At 49.3% G+C, this 23,435-nt stretch overlaps 1 protein-coding gene across 1 annotated transcript in view; it reads left to right on the top strand.

Moving 5' to 3' along the window:
• Positions 1-717: 717 nt before the first annotated feature.
• Positions 718-23,435, top strand: part of CACNG3 (calcium voltage-gated channel auxiliary subunit gamma 3) — a 137,793-nt gene continuing 115,075 nt past the window's right edge. The window contains exon 1 of the mRNA XM_038763187.1: positions 718-1,342. Within this exon, the coding sequence (XP_038619115.1) occupies positions 1,132-1,342 (211 nt within the window). The 5' untranslated portion in view covers positions 718-1,131. The remainder of the gene's footprint in view (positions 1,343-23,435) is intronic.

Raw genomic sequence — 23,435 nt, 5'->3', positions numbered from 1 at the left:
GCCTTCCCAGACTGAGCCCCTTCCTTCCTCTCCCCCTCGTCCCCCTCTCCATCCCCCCATCTTACCTCCTTCCCTTCCCCACAGCACCTGTATATATGGTTGTACATATTTATTACTCTATTTCTTTTACTTGTACATAGCTATCCTATTTATTTTATTTTGTTGGCATGTTTGGTTTTGTTCTCTGTCTCCCCCTTTTAGACTGTGAGCCCACTGTTGGGTAGGGACCGTCTCTATGTGTTGCCAATTTGTACTTCCCAAGCGCTTAGTACAGTGCTCTGCACATAGTAAGCGCTCAATACATACGATTGATGATGACGATAAAACAAAAAGAATAGATATGGACAAGTAAAATAAATAAATAGAGTAATGAATGTGTACAGACGTATATGCGTAGATAGTCAGCGAGTCGGTCGGGACAGGGCGCGAAGCTGAGCGCTCCCGGCAGGGGGCGTGTGTGAGCGAGTGGTCCGGCCGCAGCGGTGTCCCGTCTGTGTCCGGCAGGGGGCGTGTCCCGGGCGACGTGGCCCCTCCTTTGGTCCAGGGGCAGGCGGAGCGCTCTTCTTCTTCTCCTTCTGACAGCAGCAGGCTGGGGGAGCCAGCCTAGGGGCTGCTCTCTCTCCCCGCAGCTTGGAGCAGAGCTATTTTTGCCTCCCTCCCTCCCACCCTCCCACCCTCTCCCTCTCTCAGTCTCCTCTCTGTGTGTGTGGTGTGTGTGCCAGGCTCTCGGGCGGTCCATCCCCTCTGCCCGCCTCTGCCCAGCCCCGTGCCCCCGGGGCGGGCCGGGGGTGCCATGCCCCAGGAGCGGCCCGGCGGCGATGCTGCCCGGCCCCGTCGGAGCGGCGTAGACTCCCCCTCCCTCCACCCTCCCCCCGAGCTGGGGGTGGGGAGGGGGCACCTGGGGAAGAAGGCATGAGACTCCGTCTTGGCCCTGCGCAAATGCCCGTGGAGGATGCCCAGGGGGGCCCGGGACGGGCCGAAGCTTTTTCTGCAGGGTGCCGGTCAGCTCCCACTCCCGGACCGGCCGCCTAGCTGCTGGGGGACGCCCCCCTCCCCATTCCCCATCCCCTTGGATCTTGCTCCCCTCCTCCTCCTCCCTCCCCCCAATCTTCCAGAATACCATGAAGAATTATGAGGATGTGTGACCGAAGTATCCAGATGTTGATCACCACCGTGGGAGCCTTCGCCGCCTTTAGCCTCATGACCATTGCCGTGGGCACAGACTACTGGTTGTATTCCCGAGGCGTGTGCAGGACTAAATCTACAAGTGACAATGAGACCAGTAGGAAGAACGAGGAAGTCCTGACCCACTCCGGGCTCTGGAGGACCTGCTGCCTGGAAGGTAGGTATTTCTCCTCTGGGGGCGAGGACCCCCGTCCCCTCCTCTCCAACCCCTCCCCCCCCCCCCCCCCCCGCCACGACCACCCGGAGATGCCAGACATAGAGAGGGGAGAGAGATGAGGTGGAGAGGGGAGGAGATAAAGAGGGGAGGGGGAAGACGGAAGGGAGGGGGGAGAAGGCGGAGGGGGGAGACAGAAGGGAGGTGGGAGAAGGGGGAGAGGGAAGGAAGGGAAGTGGGAGAAGGGGGAGGGAAGGAGGTGTGGGAGGAGGGGGGAGGGAAGGAGGTGTGGGAGGAGGGGGGAGGGAAGGAGGTGTGGGAGGAGGGGGGGAGGGAAGGAGGTGTGGGAGGAGGGAGAGAGGATTGGGAGGGGAGGGGGAGAGAAATGGAGAGGGGAGAGAGATGGAGAGGAGTGGGGAGAGAGAGATGGGGAGAGTTGGGGAGAGGAGGGAGGGGAGAGAGATGGGGAGGAGAGAGGGGAGGGGGAAAGGAGGGGAGGGGGAGAGAAATGGAGAGAGGGGAGAGAGAAATGGAGAGAGGGGAGAGAAATGGAGAGAGGAGAGAAATGGGGAGAGGAGAGAGGGGAGAGAGAAATGGGGAGAGGAGAGAGGGGAGAGAGAAATGGAGAGAGTAGGGGGGGAGAGAGAAATGGGGAGAGGAGGGGGGAGAGAGATGGGGAAAGTTGAGGAGAGGGGGGAGAGAGAAATGGGGAGAGGAGAGGGGGAGAGAGATGGGGAAAGTTGGGGAGAGGAGGGAGGGGAAAGAGATGGGGAGAGGAGAGAAGGGCAAGGGATAGGGAGAGATGGGAGAGGAGAGATGGGGAGGGGAGAGGAGGGAGGGGAGAGAAGAGAGATGGGGAGGGGGAGAGAGATGGGGAGAGATAGGGAAGGGAGAGAGATGGGGAGGGGAGAAAGAGATGGAGAAAGTGAAGAGAGATGGGGAGAGAGATGGAGAGAGATGGAGAGGGAGAGATGGGGAGAGAGAAATGGGGAGGGGGAGAGAGAAAGAGGGAGGAGGAGAGAGATGGGGAGAGGAGAGGGGAGATAGATGGGGAGAGATGGGAAGGGGAGAGAGAGATGGGAGGGGAGAGAAGGGAGAGAGAGAGAGATGGAGAAATGGGGGAGAGAGATGGGGAGAGGGGAGAGATGGGGAGGGGGGAGAGATGGGGAGGGAGGAGAGATGGGGAGAGAGAGCTGGGGAGGGGGGAGAGATGGGTCCCTTAGTACAGTGCTCTGCACACAGTAAGTGTTCAATAAATACGATTGAATGAATGAATGGGGAGGGGAGAGAGATGGGGAGGAGGGAGAGAGATGGAGGGGGTTGAGAGATGGGGAGAGGGGAGAAAGGGAGAGGGGAGAGAGATGAGAGGGGAGAGAGAGAGAAGGGAGAGAGGTATGGGAGGGGAGAGAGGGATGGGAGGGGAGAGAAGGGAGAGAGATGGGGAGAGAGAGATGAGGGGGAGAGATGGGGGGAGAGATGGGGAGAGTGGAGAGGGAGATGAGGGACGAGAGATGGCAAGAGGGAGGAGAGATGGGGAGGGGGGAGAGAGATGGGGAGGGGGAGAGAAGAGAGGGGAGAGAGATGGGAAGAGAGATGGGGACGGGGATAGGGAGAGGAGAGAGATGGGGAGGGGGATAGTGAGAGGAGAGGGGAGAGAGAGATGGCAAGAGGGAGGAGAGAGATGGGGAGGGGGAGAGAAGAGAGGGGAGAGAGATGGCAAGAGGGGGAGAGAAGAGAGGGGAGAGAGATGGGGAGGGGGATAGGGAGAGGGGAGAGGAGAGAGGGGAGAGAGATGGGGACGGGGATAGGGAGAGAAGAGAGGGGAGAGAGATGGGGAGGGGGATAGGGAGAGGGGAGAGGAGAGAGGGGAGAGAGATGGGGACGGGGATAGGGAAAGGAGAGAGGGGAGAGAGTTGGGGAGGGGGATAGGGAAAGGAGAGAGGGGAGAGAGTTGGGGAGGGGGATAGGAAGAGAAGAGGGGAGAGAGATGGGGAGGGACAGAGGAGAGAGATGGGGAGGGGAGAGCGAGATGGGGACGGAAGAGAGAGATGGGGAGGGGGGAGAGAGATGGAGAGAGATGGTAAGGAGGAGAGATGGGGAAAGAGATGAGGGGAGAGAGATGGGAAGGGGAGAGATAGGGAGAGGAGATAGAGGAGATGAGAGAGATGAGGGGGAAGAGATAGGGAGGGGAGAGAGGGGAGAGGGAGATGGGGGAGAGGAAGATGGGGAGAGGGGAGAGGGAGATGGGGGAGAGGAAGATGAGGGGGAGAGAGGAGAGGGAGATAGGGGAAGAGAGGGGAAGGGGAGATGAGGGGAGAGAGGGTAGGGAGATGAGGGGGAGAGAGGGGAAGGGGAGATGAGAGGGGAAGGGGAGATGAGGGGAGAGAGGGGAAGGGGAGATGAGGGGAGAGAGGGGAGGGAGATGAGGGGGAGATGAGGGGAGAGAGGGGAGGGAGATGAGGGGAGGGAGATGAGGGGAGAGAGGGGAGGGAGATGAGGGGAGAGAGGGGAGGGAGATGAGGGGAGAGAGGGGAGGGAGATGAGGGGAGAGAGGGGAGGGAGATGAGGGGAGAGAGAGGAGGGAGATGAGGGGAGAGAGGGGAGGGAGATGAGGGGAGAGAGGGGAGGGAGATGAGGGGAGAGAGGGGAGGGAGATGAGGGGAGAGAGGGGAGAGGGAGATGAGGGGAGAGAGGGGAGAGGGAGATGAGGGGGAGAGAGGGGAGAGGGAGATGAGGGGGAGAGAGGGGAGAGGGAGATGAGGGGGAGAGAGGGGAGAGGGAGATGAGGGGGAGAGAGGGGAGAGGGAGATGAGGGGGAGAGAGGGGAGAGGGAGATGAGGGGGAGAGAGGGGAGAGGGAGATGAGGGGGAGAGAGGGGAGAGGGAGATGAGGGGGAGAGAGGGGAGAGGGAGATGAGGGGGAGAGAGGGGAGAGGGAGATGAGGGGGAGAGAGGGGAGAGGGAGATGAGGGGGAGAGAGGGGAGAGGGAGATGAGGGGGAGAGAGGGGAGAGGGAGATGAGGGGGAGAGAGGGGAGAGGGAGATGAGGGGGAGAGAGGGGAGAGGGAGATGAGGGGGAGAGAGGGGAGAGGGAGATGAGGGGGAGAGAGGGGAGAGGGAGATGAGGGGGAGAGAGGGGAGAGGGAGATGAGGGGGAGAGAGGGGGAGAGGGAGATGAGGGGGAGAGAGGGGAGAGGGAGATGAGGGGGAGAGAGGGGAGAGGGAGATGAGGGGGAGAGAGGGGAGAGGGAGAGGAGGGGGAGAGAGGGGAGAGGGAGATGAGGGGGAGAGAGGGGAGAGGGAGATGAGGGGGAGAGAGGGGAGAGGGAGATGAGGGGGAGAGAGGGGAGAGGGAGATGAGGGGGAGAGAGGGGAGAGGGAGATGAGGGGGAGAGAGGGGAGAGGGAGATGAGGGGGAGAGAGGGGAGAGGGAGATGAGGGGGAGAGAGGGGAGAGGGAGATGAGAGGGGAGAGGGAGAGAGGGGAGATGAGAGGGGAGAGGGAGATGAGGGGGAGAGAGGGGAGAGGGAGATGAGGGGGAGAGAGGGGGAGAGGGAGATGAGGGGGAGAGAGGGGAGAGGGAGATGAGGGGGAGAGAGGGGAGAGGGAGATGAGGGGGAGAGAGGGGAGAGGGAGATGAGGGGGAGAGAGGGGAGAGGGAGATGAGGGGGAGAGAGGGGAGAGGGAGATGAGGGGGAGAGAGGGGAGAGGGAGATGAGGGGGAGAGAGGGGAGAGGGAGATGAGGGGGAGAGAGGGGAGAGGGAGATGAGGGGGAGAGAGGGGAGAGGGAGATGAGGGGGAGAGAGGGGAGAGGGAGATGAGGGGGAGAGAGGGGAGAGGGAGATGAGGGGGAGAGAGGGGAGAGGGAGATGAGGGGGAAAGAGGGGAGAGGGAGATGAGGGGGAGAGAGGGGAGAGGGAGATGAGGGGGAGAGAGGGGAGAGGGAGATGAGGGGGAGAGAGGGGAGAGGGAGATGAGGGGGAGAGAGGGGAGAGGGAGATGAGGGGGAGAGAGGGGAGAGGGAGATGAGGGGGAGAGAGGGGAGAGGGAGATGAGGGGGAGAGAGGGGAGAGGGAGATGAGGGGGAGAGAGGGGAGAGGGAGATGAGGGGGAGAGAGGGGAGAGGGAGATGAGGGGGAGAGAGGGGAGAGGGAGATGAGGGGGAGAGAGGGGAGAGGGAGATGAGGGGGAGAGAGGGGAGAGGGAGATGAGGGGGAGAGAGGGGAGAGGGAGATGAGGGGGAGAGAGGGGAGAGGGAGATGATGAGGGGGAGAGAGGGGAGAGGGAGATGAGGGGGAGAGAGGGGAGAGGGAGATGAGGGGGAGAGAGGGGAGAGGGAGATGAGGGGGAGAGAGGGGAGAGGGAGATGAGGGGGAGAGAGGGGAGAGGGAGATGAGGGGGAGAGAGGGGAGAGGGAGATGAGGGGGAGAGAGGGGAGAGGGAGATGAGGGGGAGAGAGGGGAGAGGGAGATGAGGGGGAGAGAGGGGAGAGGGAGATGAGGGGGAGAGAGGGGAGAGGGAGATGAGGGGGAGAGAGGGGAGAGGGAGATGAGGGGGAGAGAGGGGAGAGGGAGATGAGGGGGAGAGGGAGAGAGGGGAGAGGGAGATGAGGGGGAGAGAGGGAGATGAGGGGGAGAGAGGGGAGAGGGAGATGAGGGGGAGAGAGGGGAGAGGGAGATGAGGGGGAGAGAGGGGAGAGGGGTGCCTGCAGATCTCTTTATCCAAATTGGTGTGGAGGGTGACAAGGGTTGGAGATGAGGGGAGAGAGGGAAATGAGGGGGAGAGTGGGGTGAGAGGGAGATGAGGGGGAGAGTGGGGGAGAGAGGGAGATGGGGGAGAGAGGGAGATGAGGGGGAGATGAGAGGGAGAGTGGGGTGAGAGGGAGATGAGACGGAGATGGGGGGGAGAGGGGTGAGGGAGATGGGGACAGGGAGATGAGGGGAGAGGGGGAGATGAGGGAGATGGGGGAGAGAGGGAGATTGGGGGGAGAGAGGGAGATTGGGGGGAGAGAGGGAGATGGGGGAGAGGGGTGAGAGGGAGATGAGGGGGAGAGAGAGGGGTGAGAGGGAGATGAGGGGGTGAGAGGGAGATGAGGGGGCGAGAGGGAGATGAGGGGGAGAGAGGGGTGAGAGGGAGATGAGGGGGTGAGAGGGAGATGAGAGGGAGATGAGGGGAGTGAGGGAGATGAGGGGGAGAGAGGGAGATGAGAGAGATGGGGAGGGGGAGAGAGAGAAATGGGAGAGGGAGAGAGAGTTCCCTTTGGTAAGCGGGACCCGGCGGAGGCAGGGGAGGAGGAGGAAGAGGTGCCTGCAGATCTCTTTATCCAGATTGGTGTGGAGGGCGACAAGGGTTGGCCGGGGACAGGCAGCTTTCGGGGGGTTATCGTGGAGCGGGGGCTGGGATGGTTTGAGGGGTGGGGGCTTGCGGGTGATGTTGCGCCTGCAGCTCTGTCAGAGACTCCTGGAGGCAGGTAGAGCTAGAGCCGTGGGGGGGGCGAGGTTCCTAGGTGGAGCACCTTGGACGGTCGGGGGGCAAGAACCGAACGTGAGATCTTTGTAGCTCGGCCTGTTCTGTTTCCCAGGCCGCCTGCTTGGGAACATGGGACATGACACCTCGAGATTTCAAAGTTTATGGCTTCCTTTTTGTCCTCTAATATGCCCTGCTGGGGAGGGAGAAGGGAAGGTTGTTCATGAGCCCCTGCCTCAATTACTTAAACCCCCACCCACAAACAGACACACACAGACGCACACACACACACACACACACACACACATACATAACTGTTTAGAGGAACTTATCTGTTCTTTGCAACTCTATAGCTATTTTAGACCATAGCGTAGGCTACGCAGAGCCTTCTGTAGAATGAAGCTGAGCTTAATTATGCAGAAGAAAAGTTAACAAAATACAAGAAATAGCTCATTGGAGATTTCTCTCTTTTTCTCTCTCATTCTTCAAACAAGGGGCATGTATTTCCTTTCAAGCTCTGTCAGATTGACGCATCAGTTCCTGCAACTGGTGTCTCCATGGTATCTAATTCAAAACGGTGTTTTAGCTGCAACACTGGGGGAGTTTTCTTCTAAATTACAATCAAGAATCTAGGCCAAACGTTTATCTTTCCCAAAGACTCCTTGTTAGCTGATGGAGAAGAACAGACAGGAGAAACTCCTTGCTAAGACCTTTCCATTATAAAGCTTTTTTTAGCCATGGCAAGAGGCTCTTAAAACTTTATGGGGCAGCGCATGAATGCCAATAGAAACAATTAGGCAGATCATGACGAAAAAGAGTCTGCTCTTGAGAGTAATGGGCTGCGTGGAAGATCTTCAGATCCAGTGAGAAGTCTCTTAGGATGTTAAAGCATCACACCACACAGGTAAAGCAAGAGAGGTGCTAGAAGTGGCCCTTTCTGAGCTGATAGAACCCGGCCCTTTTTGTCTGGGTGTGCAGGTGGCAATTGTTGGGAATTCTTAGCATCGTGCCACTAGGTTACCGTTGCTGAATGTACCAATACCAAGGCAGAAAAACATCGAGTGATGAATTCATTCAGTCGTATTTATTGAGCACTTACTGCGTGCAAAGCCCTGTACTGAGCACTTGAATGAGAATGGTAACCCAAGACACCTGTCCCACTCAGAGTGAGGCAGATTGACAGTCCTTTAAGAATGTCTTGGAAGATGGGATTGTTTGAAAAATAGCCGTTTAATGGATCAATCTGTTGGCTAATGTATCTGAATGATTCATTCCGTGTGAGGCCCCTCCTATCCGCCGTTAGCTGTCACCCTGCAATGAAACACCTCTTTCATTTAGATGCGGTTCCCCCTTGTCTGCTTCTCCTGTCACTCTGTGAATCTCTTCTATGCACTTAGAGCAGCATCTGATGCCTTAACTTCACTTGCTAGAATAATATTGCATCATCGCATGGTCTTCTTGAGGTAGCAATGGCGACAAGCCTTCTTTTCTTCAACTGGGTAAATTGCAGCTTATCCTCTGCAGGTAGGGGAGGCTGATTTTGTAAAGCATTCTCAACAGCAAAAGCCCTCTGCCCTCCAATTTGTCTTCATAAGACCCAAATACATGATGGGATTGTTCAACTATAAAAATCAATTCTACCATTGAAAAGTGATCAGAACTAAGCACATGGGGATAATGGCTGGGTAAGGCATGGCCAGTGACATTAAACCCCCCATATTCCTACGACTAACCACTGAGTGAGTCTAAAATGAACATTAATTTCAATGTTAGGTTAATAGTCTGCAATGTAGTTCTCACTGATTCCCCTGCAATCTGTCATAAGAGGTAGATCTGAGCAGAGGTGATATGAGACCAAAACCATTTCTAAATGCCTTGTCTTAATTCTGAGGGCTTATTAAATATAATAATAATAGTATTTATTAAGTGCTTACTATGTGCAAAGCACTGTTCTAAGCACTGAGGAGGTTACAAGGTGATCAGGTTGTCCCACAGGGGACTCACAGTCTTAATCCCCATTTTACAGATGAGGTAACTAAGGCACAGAGAAGTGAAATGACTTGCCCAAAGTCACCCAGCTGACAATTGGCAGAGCTGGGATTTGAACCCATGACCTCTGACTCCCAAGCCCAGGCTCTTTCCACTGAGCCACACCATGACATCCCTGGGACTCAAAGGGGGTTGACAGGCCTGAGCCACGAAGTCCTCAATCGAGTGGCAGCATCAGATGTCTTTTTTTTTTCTTCTTCCACACCAGAGTAATACAAACTCTAAAAAGCCTCCAGAATAGGCATAAGAAGAGTTCAGACATGCCATCAATTCGTTCTCGGGCTTTGGCTGGGAGAGTGGGAAATCAAGTCAAGTAGAAATATAGATAAGACCCACACCCCTTGGACTGGAGAATAATCTTAACAAAACCAGTTTCGGTCCCCACCATCTTGGGTTGTATTGGGACTTGAAGCTGAAAGCTTCTTAAATCCACTGTTACAATAATGAGTCATCCACCACTCCAGAGGAAAATGCTTCTCGTTTCTGCAGCCGTAACTGAGCACTTACTAGAGGGGTGGAGGTGGCAAGCAGGCCATAGGCATGTTACAATCAGTCTGTCAATCATATTTATTGAGCACTGACTGTGTGGAGAGCCCTGTACTAAGCACTTGGGAGAGTACAATAGAACAATAAGCAGACACAAACACTTGCTGTGGAGTTGATTAAAGCTCTTGCCTGCTTTTAAAGTCAGCTAGTGGCCCTAAAATTTGAATGTCAAGTTTACTTTCATCAAAACGAAAATAAGTAATAATCATCAATCGTATTTACTGAGCACTTAACTGTTTGCAGAGAACAGTACTAAGCCCTTGGGAAGAGTACAATACAACAGAGTTGGTAGACACCCCCCCCACCCAGTCTACAGTGGGAGACAGACATTGATATGAATCCAGAAATTATGGGTATGTACGGAACTGCTCTGGGACAGAGGGAGGGGTGAGTAAAGGGAGCAAATCAGGATGACGCAGAAAGTGGAAAATGAGAGCTTAGAGAAGGCCGCTTAGAGGCTTTGAGGTGGGGAAAGAGCAGTTGTCTATAGGATATGAAGAAGGAGGGCATTGCAAGATGTGGGTGAGAGGTTGGCGGCGAAATAGATGAGAGCAAGGTGCAGTGAGTAGGTTGGCATTAGAAGAGCAAAGTGAGTGGGCTGAGTTGTAAAAGGAAAGCAGCAAGGTGAGGTAGGAAGGGGCAAGGTGACTGGGTGCTTTAAAGCCGATGCTAAGGCTTTTTTGTTTGATGCTGAGATGGACGGACAACCCCTGGAGGTTCTTGAAGAGTGGGGAAACACGGACAGAACCTTTCTGTAGACAAATCATCCGGGCAGCAGAGTGAAATTGACCTCTATAGCTAGGCATAAAGTGGTTCTTTGCCAAAATAAAGGCCCCTAGGTCTTCTTCAAATCAGTGTCTCCAGCATTGCTATTATGCCTGAACTAAATTGGAGTCTTATGCTTTGTTGGATAGGGACTGTCTCTATCTGTTGCCAAATTGTACTTCCCAAGCACTTAGTACAGTGCTCTGCACACAGTAAGCGCTCAATAAATACGATTGAATGAATGAATGAACTGTAAGTCTCTCCTTGACGATTCCGGATAAAGCAGAGTGAATCGGGAGCAAGAGGTGAGACCAGACCTCACACTTCCTGACTCATTTATTTATTCATTCAATCATATTTATTAAGCACTTACTGTGTGCAGAGCACTGTACTAAGCACTTGGAAAGTACAATACAACAATAGAGACAATCCCGGCCCAAAAGAGGGCTCACAGTCTAGAGACTCCTAGTTAAGGACCCTAAGACTTTTGTGCATTTTGTTGCCTTGAATGAATTTCCACTTTGAGGCTTGAACTCTCCCTAAATTTATAATTTAGGGTATCAACTCTCCCAGCCTTCCAACCCTCATGAGGAATTGGTGAAAATAAGGGTGGTGAAGTCTTAAAATGCTCTGAGTCTTCAGACAGAGGTGTTTTATTTCAAGGCAAAATTCCCATAGCTCCCAGGATATTCAATTGAGTCCTTTCTGAAATACAACTAAGAATTCATTTTCATTAACAACAGTGCTTTGAACTTTGATCTGTGGCCACTTTAATTAGCAATGAAAATTGGTCCAGGATGCTGTTGTAGAAATCTCAATTGACATTAACTGCAACGGAACGTGAGAGGTTGCCCACACAAAGAAGGAATGAAATTTTAAGCTTTCATTATGCCAACTCTCAGGAATGTTTTGTTGCTGAAGAAATATATTGAAAAATTATTTTGGGGTTTTCTAGTTCACTTGCAAATATGTACCTTTGACTACATAAATGGTTAAAACTGAGTGTGAAGTCCAGACAACATTTCAGATCCTCCTAAGTGCATGTGCGTGGGAGCCACAGCAATCACATGACCAAAGAAAGACCCATAGGCGAAAAAGGATAAATTTTGAATGAAATAGCAACAAGACCTATGTAGACACCCACGCTGACAAACAGAAATTAATGGTTGACTCATTATCTAGCCTGTATGCAGAGACTTTCCAAACCATCATTCCAACATTGCCTTTGTTTTAAATTGCAGTGTTGGAATTTTAATGATTACTTGTACAATATGTGACTATCTCATTAAGACGGTTTGTTGGAAGACTTGCTAACACTTGACAAACATATTCGGTTCCTGGGCAGCTCTTCCACGGTTAAGACGTTTGCCTTTTCTTGAGTGAAGTATTTGGAAAGGAAAGATACCTTGGGGATTTTGGAGAGAGAAAGTTCAAAGTTCAGAGAAACAGTTAAGGCACTTCATCTACTGATTTAAAACTGGATCCAGTTCATTATAATAAACTCACCTCCTTATTACCAGTACTACTACAGACATAATTGGAAATGAAAAGAAAGCTTTGGCTTGACCATTGTAGGGTAATTGATGGGGTCAAGGGGTGATTTTTTGGAGCCTGTTTGGATACAGCACCCTGTGATGATGAAAGAAAGGGCTCTTCAGGGTCAGTAACTGTAGTACTATAGAGTTAGTTTTGCAAACATGCAACCCTTATGATTGTGGGGCATTGGGTCCAACTCAATGTATTCTGATGAGACAAGTTATGATAAAGGAGTAAAGGAAATGAAAGAAGAAAAAAAGGATGGAGTAGTCTTTTTAATTATTATTATTATCATTATTATTCTTAACAATTACAGTATTTGTTGAGCACTTACTATATGCCAGGCCCTGTACTAAGCATTGGGGTGGATACAAGCAAAGTGGGTTGGACATAGTCCCTGTCCCAAATGGAGCTTAAGGTCTCAATCCCCATTTTACAGATGAGGGAACTGCAGCTCAGAGAATAATAATAATAATGGCATTTATTAAGCACTTACTATGTGCAAAGCACTGTTCTAAGCGCTGGGGAGGTTACAAGGTGATCAGGTTGTCCCATGGGGGGCTCACAGTCTTAATCCCCATTTTACAGATGAGGTGAGGCCCAGAGAAGTTAAGTGACTTGCCCAAAGTCACACAGCTGGCAGTTGGCGGAGCCGGGATATGAACCCATGACCTCTGACTCCAGAGCCCGTGCTCTTTCCACTGAGCCACACTGCTTCTCTAAGTGACTTGCCCAAGGTCACACAGCAGACATGTGGCAGAGCTGGGAATAGAACCCATGACTTTCTGATGCCCATGCTCTATCCACTGCACCATGCTGCTGCTTATTATTAGCCTCTAGTTTCTAAGTTCATTATAGGCAGGGAACATGTCTGCTAATTCTGATATATTGTACTCTACTAAGCGCACAGTGCAGTGCTCTGCACATAGTAAGCATTCAAGAAATACCATTAATGGATTGATTGTTGAGGCTCATTTTTCTAATTAATTCATTCAATCGTATTTATTGAGCTCTTACTGTGTGCAGAACACTGTACTAAGCGCTTGGGAACTACAAGTCGGAAACATAATTATGAAAAGTCTCTGCATACAGGCTAGATAATGAGTCAAGCGTTAATTCAGTTAGTCTAGGTCTTGGCCAACAGAGATACCTGAATCCATCCTTTCAGTGTGGCCTAGTGGAAAGATCACGGGCTTGGGAGTCAGAGGATCTGGGTTCTAATCCCAGGTCCTCCATTTTTTTGTTTTGTTTTATTAATTGTCTGTGTTAAGTGCTTACTATGTGAAAAGTTCTGTTCTACACACTGTGGTAGATACAAGCTAATCAGGTTGTCCCACAAGGGACTCACAATCTTAATCCTCATTTTACAATCAAGCATATTTATTGAGTGCTTATTGTGTGCAGAGCACTGTACTAACTGCTTGGGAAGTAGAAGTTGGCAACATATAGAGACAGTCCCTACCCAACAGTGGGCTCACAGTCTAGAAGGGGGAGACAGAGAACAAAACAAAACATATTAACAAAATAAAATAAATAGAATAGATATGGAAAAGTAAAATAAATAGAGTAATAAATACGTACAAACATATATACAGATGTTGGGAAGGGAAGGAGGTAAGGCGGGGGATAGAGAGGGAGAGGAGGGGGAGAGGAAGGAGGGGGCTCAGTTTGGGAAGGCCTCCTGGAGAAGGTGAGCTCTCAGTAGGGCCTTGAAGGGAGGAAGAGAGCTAGCTTGGCGGATGGGCAGAGGGAGGGCATTCCAGGCCTATGGGATGACGTGGGCCAGGGGTTGACGGTGGGACAGGCGAGAACGAGGCATGGTGAGGAGATTAGCGGCAGAGGAGCGGAGGGTGTTGGCTGGGCTGGAGAAGGAGAGAAGGGAGGTGAGGTAGGAGGGGGTGAGGGGATGGACAGCCTTGAAGCCCAGGGTGAGGAGTTTCTGCCTGATGCGTAGGTTGATTGGTAGCCACTGGAGATTTTTGGGGAGGGGAGTAACATGCCCAGAGCATTTCTGGACAAAGACAGTCCGGGCAGCGGCGTAAAGTATGGATTGAAGTGGGGAGAGACAAGAGGATGGGAGATCGGAGAGGAGGCTGATACAGTAGTCCAGGTGGGATAGGATGAGAGCTTGAATGAGCAGGGTAGCAGTTTGGATGGAGAGGAAAGGGTGGATCTTGGCAACGTTGCGGAGCTGAGACCGGCAGGTTTTGGTGACAGCTTGGATGTGAGGGGTGAACGAGAGAGCGGAGTTGAGGATGACACCAAGGTTGCGGGCTTGTGAGACGGGAAGGATGGTAGTGCCGTCAACAGTGATGGGAAAGTCAGGGAGAGGGCAGGGTTTGGGAGGGAAGACAAGGAGTTCAGTCTTGGACATGTTGAGTTTTAGGTGGCGGGGAGACATCCAGATGGAGATGTCCTGAAAGCAGGAGGTGATGTGAGCCCGGAGGGAGGAGGAGAGAGCAGGGGCAGAGATGTAGATTTGGGTGTCATCAGCGTAGCAATGATAGTTGAAGCCGTGGAAGCAAATGAGGTCACCAAGGGAGTGAGTGTAGATCGAGAACAGAAGGGGACCAAGAACTGAACCTTGAGGAACCCCCACAGTAAGGGGATGGGAGGGGGAGACGGAGCCTGCAAAAGAGACTGAGAGTGAACGACCGGAGAGATAAGCGGAGAACCAGGAGAGGAAAGAGTCTGTGAAGCCAAAGTTGGATAGCGTGCTGATGAGAAGGGGGTGGTCCACAGTGTTGAAGGCAGCTGAGAGGTCGAGAAGGATTAGGATAGAGAATGAGCCGTTGGATTTGGCAAGCAGGAGGTCATTGGTGACCTTTGAGAGGGCAGTTTCCGTGGAATGTAGAGGATGGAAGCCAGACTGGAGGGGTCGAGGAGAGAGTTGGTGTTGAGGAATTCGAGGCAGCGCATGTAGACGACTCGTTCAAGGAGTTTGGAAAGGAATGGTAGGAGGGAGATGGGGAGATAACTAGATGAGGGAACTGCAGCTCAGAGAAATGAAGTGACTTGTCCAAGGTCACACAACATGCATATGGCTGAGCTGGGATTTTAACCCATGTTCTTCCTACTCCCAGACCCATGCTCTATCCACTAAGCCACCTTGGGCAAGTCATTTAACTACTCCATTCCTCAGTTACCTCATCTATAAAGTGGGGATTAAGTCTGTGCACCCTATATGAGACAGGGATGGTGCCCAACTCAATTACCTTGTATCGACCCCAGCACTTATTGTGGTACATAGTCACACTTATATACCATTTTAAAAAATCTCAAGCCCTTAGATTCCTAAGTATATCTATAATGCCCCATCACCAGAAAAAATACAGGAGACAAGCCTAAACATTAATCCATCCATTTTACTATTTATTTACCTCTCTTAGAAAAGATTTGATGGATAGGAAAGTGGCAGGTTTTACCTAAACTAAAGATTATGGATTGTCAGTGGATCTCATTTTCTATATTACTTCTGCCAGCTCATTTTGCAGCTGATTGAGAATGAGCAATAAAGTAGCTAGAGCCCAAGGCCATTGGGATAATTGGAGCCAAGTTTTGGAGGATTCCATTTCTGGTAGGGAGAGTGCCCTACTAACAACCTGGGGTTCAGCAGGACCTGGGTTCTAGTCCTGACTTCACTACTTATCTGCTGGGTGATCTCCTCAGGCAAGTCACTTCACTTCTCTGTGCCAATCGTTATCTCGTCTTTAAAATGGGGATTAAGAGCCCCATGTGGGACAGGGACTGCGTCCAACCTGATTGGCTTGGATCTTCCCCAGCACTTAGTGCAGTTCCTGGCATATAGTAAGTGCTTAACAAATACTAAAATAAATAAAATAATAAAATCAAGCATCAGCCCTGAGAAGCAGTTCCTGGAGGGGAGAATGCAGACCAGTGCAGAGGAAAGGTCGTCCTTGGGAATTCTGGCACAACTGCCTCCAGTGGCTAAGTGAGTTGACCACAAGAAGGAAGACTTCTTGGCTAGACCATCTCTCCTTGAGGATGATCTGACCACCAAAGTTTCTCCTCTCTGGACAGGGAGCCCATAATATACATCTGTGGGACATTTCTGAGCAAGTGAGGGAGCTCCCCAGTGCTGGAGTTGGGACAACTTCTCTGAGAACCTAAGCATGGACTACTTTTCCTAGAACAGACCGCTCAGTCCTCTCCTTTGTCTCCAAAACAGGCAATGAGAGGCTGGGAGGAACAGAATATTGCTACTCTAAGTAACATCCATCCATCCTTTCCCTGGCCATCATCCTTTTCAAAACTACAATCAGTGGAGGTCTCCCTCATCACCTGTAGTGGGAATTTTTGCACAAGGAATATGGCCTAAACTCGGGGAGACCATCCTTAGTTCTGCAGGCAACACCCAGAGAAAACTACAATTACTCTCCTCCCTGCTTCAAAGCCTTATTGAAACCATGTCTCCTCTTACCGGCCTTCTCTTCCCTCATTTCCTCTCTTCCCACTCCCTTCTGCTTCCCCCTGATTTGCTCCCTTTATTCACCCCACCCTCAGGCCCACAGCGGTTATGTACATACCTGTAATTGATTTATTTTAATGTCTTTCTCTCTCTAAACTGTGAGCTTGTTGTGGGCAGGGAATGCATCTACCAACTCCATTATAGTGTACTTTTTTAATGGCTCAGTACAGTGTTCTACACTCAATAAGCGCTGAATAAGTATGATTGATTGAATTGTCCATAACAATTCATATTCAAACATCCACAGGGAGTAAAGTGTACTTTGTGCAGACATATATGTGACAAGACATATGTAAACAGAGCACGGGCCTGGGAGTCAGAAGATCATGGGTTCTAATCCCGGCTCTGCCACTGCCTATTGTGTGACCTTGGGCATTTCACTTCACTTCTCTGGGCCTCAGTTACCTCATCTGTAAAATGGGGATTGAGACTATGAGCCCCACATGGGGCAGGGACTATGTCCAACTCGATCTGCTTGTCTACATCCCAGCACTTAGTACAGTGCCTGGCACACAGTTAAGTGTTTAACAAATACCATAATTATTATTATTACTATTATTAAGACAAACATACAATCAACATAATTAGTGGGGGTAGAGTATCAAAAATAGTTTGGTAATAAATCATTCAAGACAGATGTCTGTGTCCCCTTCTTGGGAAGTTGGAACCACTACTCATCAAAAGTACTTGCTTCCACTAATACTTCCAGGCTTTGGACAGCCAGAGGATTTCAAACATTTGAAAGAGACTTAGAAAGTTAAGAACTACTTCAAGGAATAATTCTGAAATGACTCAAAAGGCTGACAAGGTCATCTAATATCTTTCCATTTATAATAATAATAATAATCATGGTACCTGTTAAGCACTTACTATGTGTCAAGCACTGGGGTAGATATGAAATAATCAGGTCCCACAAGGGGCTCGCAATCTAAATAGGAGGGAGGACAGGTATTGATCCCCATTTTGCAGATGAGGGAACTGAGGCATAGAGATGTTATGTGACTTGCCTAAGGTCATGCCACAGCTGTGTGACACAGCTGGGATTAGAACCCAGACCTTCTGACTCCTAGGCCCATGCTCTTTCCAATTGGCTGTGCTACTTCTCTGATACTTCCCTAACACTCATGATTACCCATCAGTACCAAAGTATGTGACCCACTCATCAGAGGAGAGATAGCCAGGGGAGAATGTTATTTTAAAAAATCATTAACTCATAGAATACTTTTTGCAACATTGCCCACCTTGGTCGGAGGCAAAAAATTTTGCCGTTTCTACTTTCAAATCTGACAGTTTTATGGTCCCAAGAAATTATATTTCCTAAATGGCTGTTGCATTATCTATCTTGGTGCTGAGGCCATTTTAAAATGTAGCAAACATGGGCAGTACTTTCCAGCTAGGTAAGAAAATATTTTGAACTTCACTTGTCTATCTTCTGCCATGCTGAATGTGAAAAAGGCCTTATTACCATTTTCTTTCTCACCCTCTATGCTCGGTTGGGGTCTGCTCTCCCCTGCTTCCCTAGCTGCTCCCAGAGATACAGGGGGACACAGGGACAGTTATAGTTGTCAGACCCCAGGTCTGTGAGGCAGGGGAGCTTAACTGTTGGGGAGAGAGGGTGGGTATCCCCAAGGCCATGGGGCAGCAGAGAGGGAACATGCAAGAAATAATGGGAGAAAACAGGGCCAGAAATCTTCATCCAAAAAAAAAATGTGAAATTTGTTAAGCACCTACTATGTGCCAAGCACTCTACTGAGCCCGGGAGTACTGCAGTATAATCAGAATGGAGACAGTTCCTCTCCAGCAATGGAACTTCCAATCTAAGGGAGAGAGAGCAGATATGAAGTACCAATTTCACAGATGAGGAAACTGAAACATAAAGAAGATAAATGACTTGCCCAAGATCATGTAGAGAAGCAGCATGGAGTAGTGGTTAGAGCAAGGGCCTGGGAATCACAAGGTCATGGGTTCTAATCCCTTGGGTTTAGACCTTGGGTAAATCACTTAATTTATCTGTGCCTGTTACCTCATCTGTTAAATGGGGATTGAGACTGTAAGCCCCACATGGGACAAGGACTGTGTCCAACTCAATTTGCTTGTATTCTTTGCCCCCAGAGCTTATTTCAGTGCCTGGCACATAGTAAGCACTTAACAAATACCATTATTATTATCATTATTATTATATTGCAGGCAATTGGTACAGTGGAATTAGAATATAGGTCTCCTGATTCCCAGAACTGTGTTCTAACCACTAGGCTGTCCTGTTTCTCTTCATCTCTGCTTCTTCACCATGAAAGAGTTGATGTGGCTCCCTTTGGTCTAATAATAATTGAGGTACTTGTTAAGTGCTTACTATGTGTCAAGCACTGTGCTAAGCCCTGGGACAAGTTCAAGAAAATCAGGTTGGACACAGTCCCTGTCTTGCATGGGTCTCACAGCTTAAGTCTCCATTTTTCAGATGAGGTAACTGAGACCCAGAAAAGTGAAGTGATTTGCCCAAGGTCACACAGTAGACATGTGGCAGAGCTGGGATTAGAACCCAGGTCCTTCTGACTCACAGGCCCGTTCTCTATCTGGTAGGCCACGTTTGGAGGACTACCTTTTGGAAAATCCAGTACTTGGAATTTGCTCTTTCAGGATCTAGTCAAGTGGGGCAGCCCTGCCTATGGTGAGAGTGCACCTCTGCACTAAGGAGATCTGTGATTTGAAGTTTCTGTAAGAGCCCAGTGGTCTCCTCTCGGTCTTGAAGGCCTCCATCAGTAGCCTGACAAAGAATCAGCTCAACCCAAGAGACAGTGGTAACACAAGCCCCTTTCCTCCTCACTCCAATCAGTCCTACCTGCTCAACCCATCTCTCTCACCCTGAGCCACTCAGTCAATCATATTTATTGAGGGCTTACAGTGTGGAGAGCACTATACTGAGAGCTTGGGCCAAACTAGCTCTCTTCCTCCCTTCAAAGCCCTTCTGAGAGGAGGCCTTTCCAGACTGAGCCCCCCCACTTTTTCCTCTGCTCCTCCTCCCCTCCCATCGCCCCCACTCCCTCCCTCTGCTCTATCCCCTGCCCCTCCCCACAGCACTTGTGTATCTTTGTACATATTTATTACTCTATTTACTTTATTAATGATGTGTATGTCTATAATTATATTTATCTATTTTGATTATATTGACATCTGTCTACTTATTTTGTTGTCTGTCTCCCCACTTCTAGACTGTGAGCCCGTTGTTGGGTAGGGACTGTATCTGTTACCAAATTGTACTTTCCAAGCTCTTAGTACAGTACACAGTACTGCACACAGTAAGCACTCAATAAATACGATTGAATGAATGAATGAATGAGAGTACATTATATCGTTATCTGCTCCATGCCCAGCCAACAACACATATCTGTGAGTGTGACAGTTTCTGCCTCGCCTGTGGGAGACAATTGACAAGGAAATGCTGAGGTATTTGTAAAGATCTTGGAGACTTGGTTTCTTCTATGGGAAGGATTGACATAGCGTCCAAGTCATTGGAAGAGCCGTAGCTGGAAGCCTGAATATCAGTGAGGTTGGTGTGGAATATTTCTGTGCAGGGTGATGGCCCCCGTTACCGCTCTAAATAATCAGTGGTAACTGGGGGAGGTTAAAAGTAGTGTCGGGGTGGGTGTCAGGGGAGATAGAGAATATGCTTTGGAGAGATTATGAGAAGAGACCTGTATTATAGGAGTTTCGTTCATCCTGGTTATCCCCCGATTCTGGGGTTGAAGGAAAATCAGAATTCTGGGGTGGCCAGGCTGTCTTGAGGGGAACCCAGAAATGCCATAGGTGCTACTCTGGTATAGAGGTGCCCCTTTAAGCGTGAGAAGCAGCGTGGCCTAGTGGACATACACAGGCCTGGGCGTCAGAAGGATTCTGGTTCTAATCCCAGCTATGTGACCTTGGGCAAGTCACTTAGCTTCTCTGTGCCTCAGTTTCCTCATCTGTAAGATGGGGATTAAGACTGTGAGCCCCGTGTGGGATAGGGACTGTGTCCGACCTGATTAGCTTGTAATCACCCCCAGTTCTTAGAACAGTGCCTGGCACATAGTAAGCACTTAAATACCAACATGATGATGATGATGATGATGATGATTATTTTATACCTAGGGTTTTGGTCTAGGGTGTGGTCTGGCTCAAATCTGCAGGAATGGGGTAAGGTAGCAGCCCCCACCCACTCCAGCCCAAAATGTGGGGCCTGGATGTTGCTGGAAGGGGTCGAGCCCAGAAGTAAGGCAAATGGAGGCAGGTGGGAGGCGTCTTTGATGGGAGGAGTCCTGGCTGGAAAGGAGAATTTCATTTTGATTGTATTTTAGATGACAAACCCAGTTTAAATCCCAAGCAACTAGAGGGCCTAGTATCAACATTTATCGTACTTATTAAGCACTTACTATGTGCCAAGCATTGTACTAAGAGCTTGTCCCTCAAGGGGCTCGCATATATGTCAAAGAAACTTTGACACTCCACGACTGTGATCTCATTTACTCTCATAATATGCCTGTGAGCTAGGAAGAGTTAGTTACATCCCATTTGACAAATAGAGAAACTGAGGCCCAGAAAGGCTAGGTAACTAGTTTAAGGTCAGGAATAGAATTCAGGCTTCGTGATCTTCAGTTCATAGAGATTACATCAGTGATTAGCCAGGGTGGTCGCGTACTTGGAATATCAATCAATCAATGGTATTTATTGAACATTTACTGTGTGCAGAGCATTGAACTGAGCATTTGGGAAAGTACAATATAATGGAGTTGGAAGAATCGATTCCTGCCCTCAAGAAGCTTACAGTCCAGGGGTGGAGACAGACATTAAAATAAATTACAGGTAGCACAAGAGGCAGAATATAAGGATTCGTACAAAAGTGAATAATAATAATGGTATCTTTTGAACACTTACTGTGTGCCAGGAACTGTACTAAACACCGGGGTGGTTACAAGCAAATCCAGTTGGACACTGTCCCTGCCCCAAGTGGGGCTCACAGCCTTAATCCCCATTTTACAGAAGAGGTAACTGAGGCCCAGAGAAGTGAAATGACTTGCCCAAGGTCACACAGCAGAAAAGTGGCAGAGCTGGAATCAGAGCCCATGCCCTTCTGGCTCCTGGGCCCATGCTCTATTCACTATGTCATGCTACTTCTGTGGGGGTGAGGTGATGGTAGCGGCAAAGACCAATGCAGGGGTGCAAGTGGAAGTTGGAGTGATGAGGTGATTCAGAGAATTTGGAAATTTAGGAGAAAGTTAATTTTTTTGGTCTTAAACCTGTCCTGATGGGTGAGGAGGATCTTTTGGGCACTGTGATCCTGCTTGGTTTGTCATTTGTAATGTGTTATAGCTGGTGTCCAAGGTTCCCTGGTGAATTCAGATGTGATAAGACCACTAAGTAGCCAGGAAACCACAAATAATGATGACAAATTTCAGTTTGGAAAGCTCAATTTGGGCCCTCCTGGGGTGAAGGAGAATTCTGGGGACCAACACGATTAAGCCAAGTAACATGTCTAGCTCTGTGTTCTCGGAGGGGGCTTCCCCTTGACTGGTAGCTCTGGGAAATAAGGTTAATAATTTTGTCTGGAGGACTCACAGCTGTGGCAAATTATAAAGGAGAACTGATGCTCCAAAGGTCTGTTTTGCCAAACTCCAGCAAGTGTGGCAGGCCTCATTCATGGTTTTGATGCTTGTATTATTCCCTTGACAGTAAGGAAATACAATTTCCAAAAGAAAGCCTTCCACCAGACATTTCATGCTCCACATTGCGGAGGGGACTGTATAGTATAAACTGTTCCGCAGTAATAGAAACCTGTTAAATTACAGCAACATGGTGCAACTTGGGGAAATTCTCTCCCTTGCCATTACTGCCCTCGGAAGACATTTTTATTAGAAATTCTGCTTTCCACCATGCAAATCCGTTTGGGCCTGAAACTCGGTAATAGATGCATACTTAAATCAAATCATTTTGACCCTTTTTAAATTAGAGCAGAACAAATGAGATGCCTATCAATTTGAAAACACCCTTTTTGCCCAGGCATATTCTAAAATGGAACCAGTTTATTTAAAATGATTCTTGGTTAAGGGATGGATCTGAAATGCAATTGAATTGCTTTGGGCAGTTTGGGGGGGAAAAAATTCAAATATAATAGCCATAGTGTTAATCTGAACAATGTGTCTGTCGCACGTCACAGTAATTTTGTCTCAAAGGGATTTTGCTGTTCCTTCTCATTGCATAGTATATTCTCCAATAGCAGAGAGAAAGCACTAAACTGGTAAAATGGGTTCAGTAAGGTTCTTTCCTTAGGAATGTCACAGAGTCTGCCTACCCTGAGAAGAGTCAGATAAGCAGGTCTTCCCTCGAGGGTGGTTCTACTTAGATGATCCAGAAAAGGATGGTCAGGGTTCAAGAAGGGAAACCGAGATACAGGGAAGAATTTGAAGAGTTTGGTCAGAGACCCAAAATGAACCATTGACAACACCTGAAAAAAACATTCAGCTCTCTCAACCTCCAGCCAGGCTTCGGTCACTGGAAAGAAAGGGCAAATGATACCCACTAACCCTTTCCCCCTGAAATTAATACTTAATTCACATTTAACAAGGCACTCCATACTTCCTGAAGCTTTAGAGTCATGGACCAGGGTGTATAGCATTTTTTAAAAAAATCATTTATTTCTTTTAATATTTCTGATGCCCTGGAACTCCCTCCCACTTCGCATCTGGCAGACCACAGCTCTCCCCTATGTTCAAAGCCTTTCTAAAATCCTATCTCTTCCAAGAGGCCTTCCCTGATTAATCCTTCATTTCTCCACCTCAGTCCTACTCCAACTGCTGCTTCAGCATTTCCGATTATCTTAAGCACTTAAACACTCACCCACCCTACCATCCCCATAGCATAGTATGTAAGTCCATATCTATCAACTTTGTAGCTTTCCCACTATCTGAAATTTGTTAGTTCTTCTCTCCCCATTAGATCGAAAGCTCCTTGAGAGCAGGGATCATATCTACTAATTCTGCTGTACTCCCCCAAGCGCTTAATACAGTGTTCTGCACTACTGATTGTTTTGCTTAGAAACTGTATCTGCAGCAAAATACAACAAAGGCTTTTTATATAGTGATAGGATATTCGAAGGTTAGCCAGATGGTTCAGCTACTCAAAGGACACTCTGCTAATAATAATAATAATAATAATAATAATAATAATTGTGGTATTTGTTAGGCACTTATTATGTGACAGACACGTTATAAACACTGG

This window comes from Tachyglossus aculeatus, chromosome 21 (genome assembly GCF_015852505.1).
Source record: "Tachyglossus aculeatus isolate mTacAcu1 chromosome 21, mTacAcu1.pri, whole genome shotgun sequence".
Taxonomy (NCBI): domain Eukaryota; kingdom Metazoa; phylum Chordata; class Mammalia; order Monotremata; family Tachyglossidae; genus Tachyglossus; species Tachyglossus aculeatus.
The sequence above is the reverse complement of the archived record's forward strand: the minus strand, read 5'-3'. Positions and strand labels throughout refer to the sequence as shown.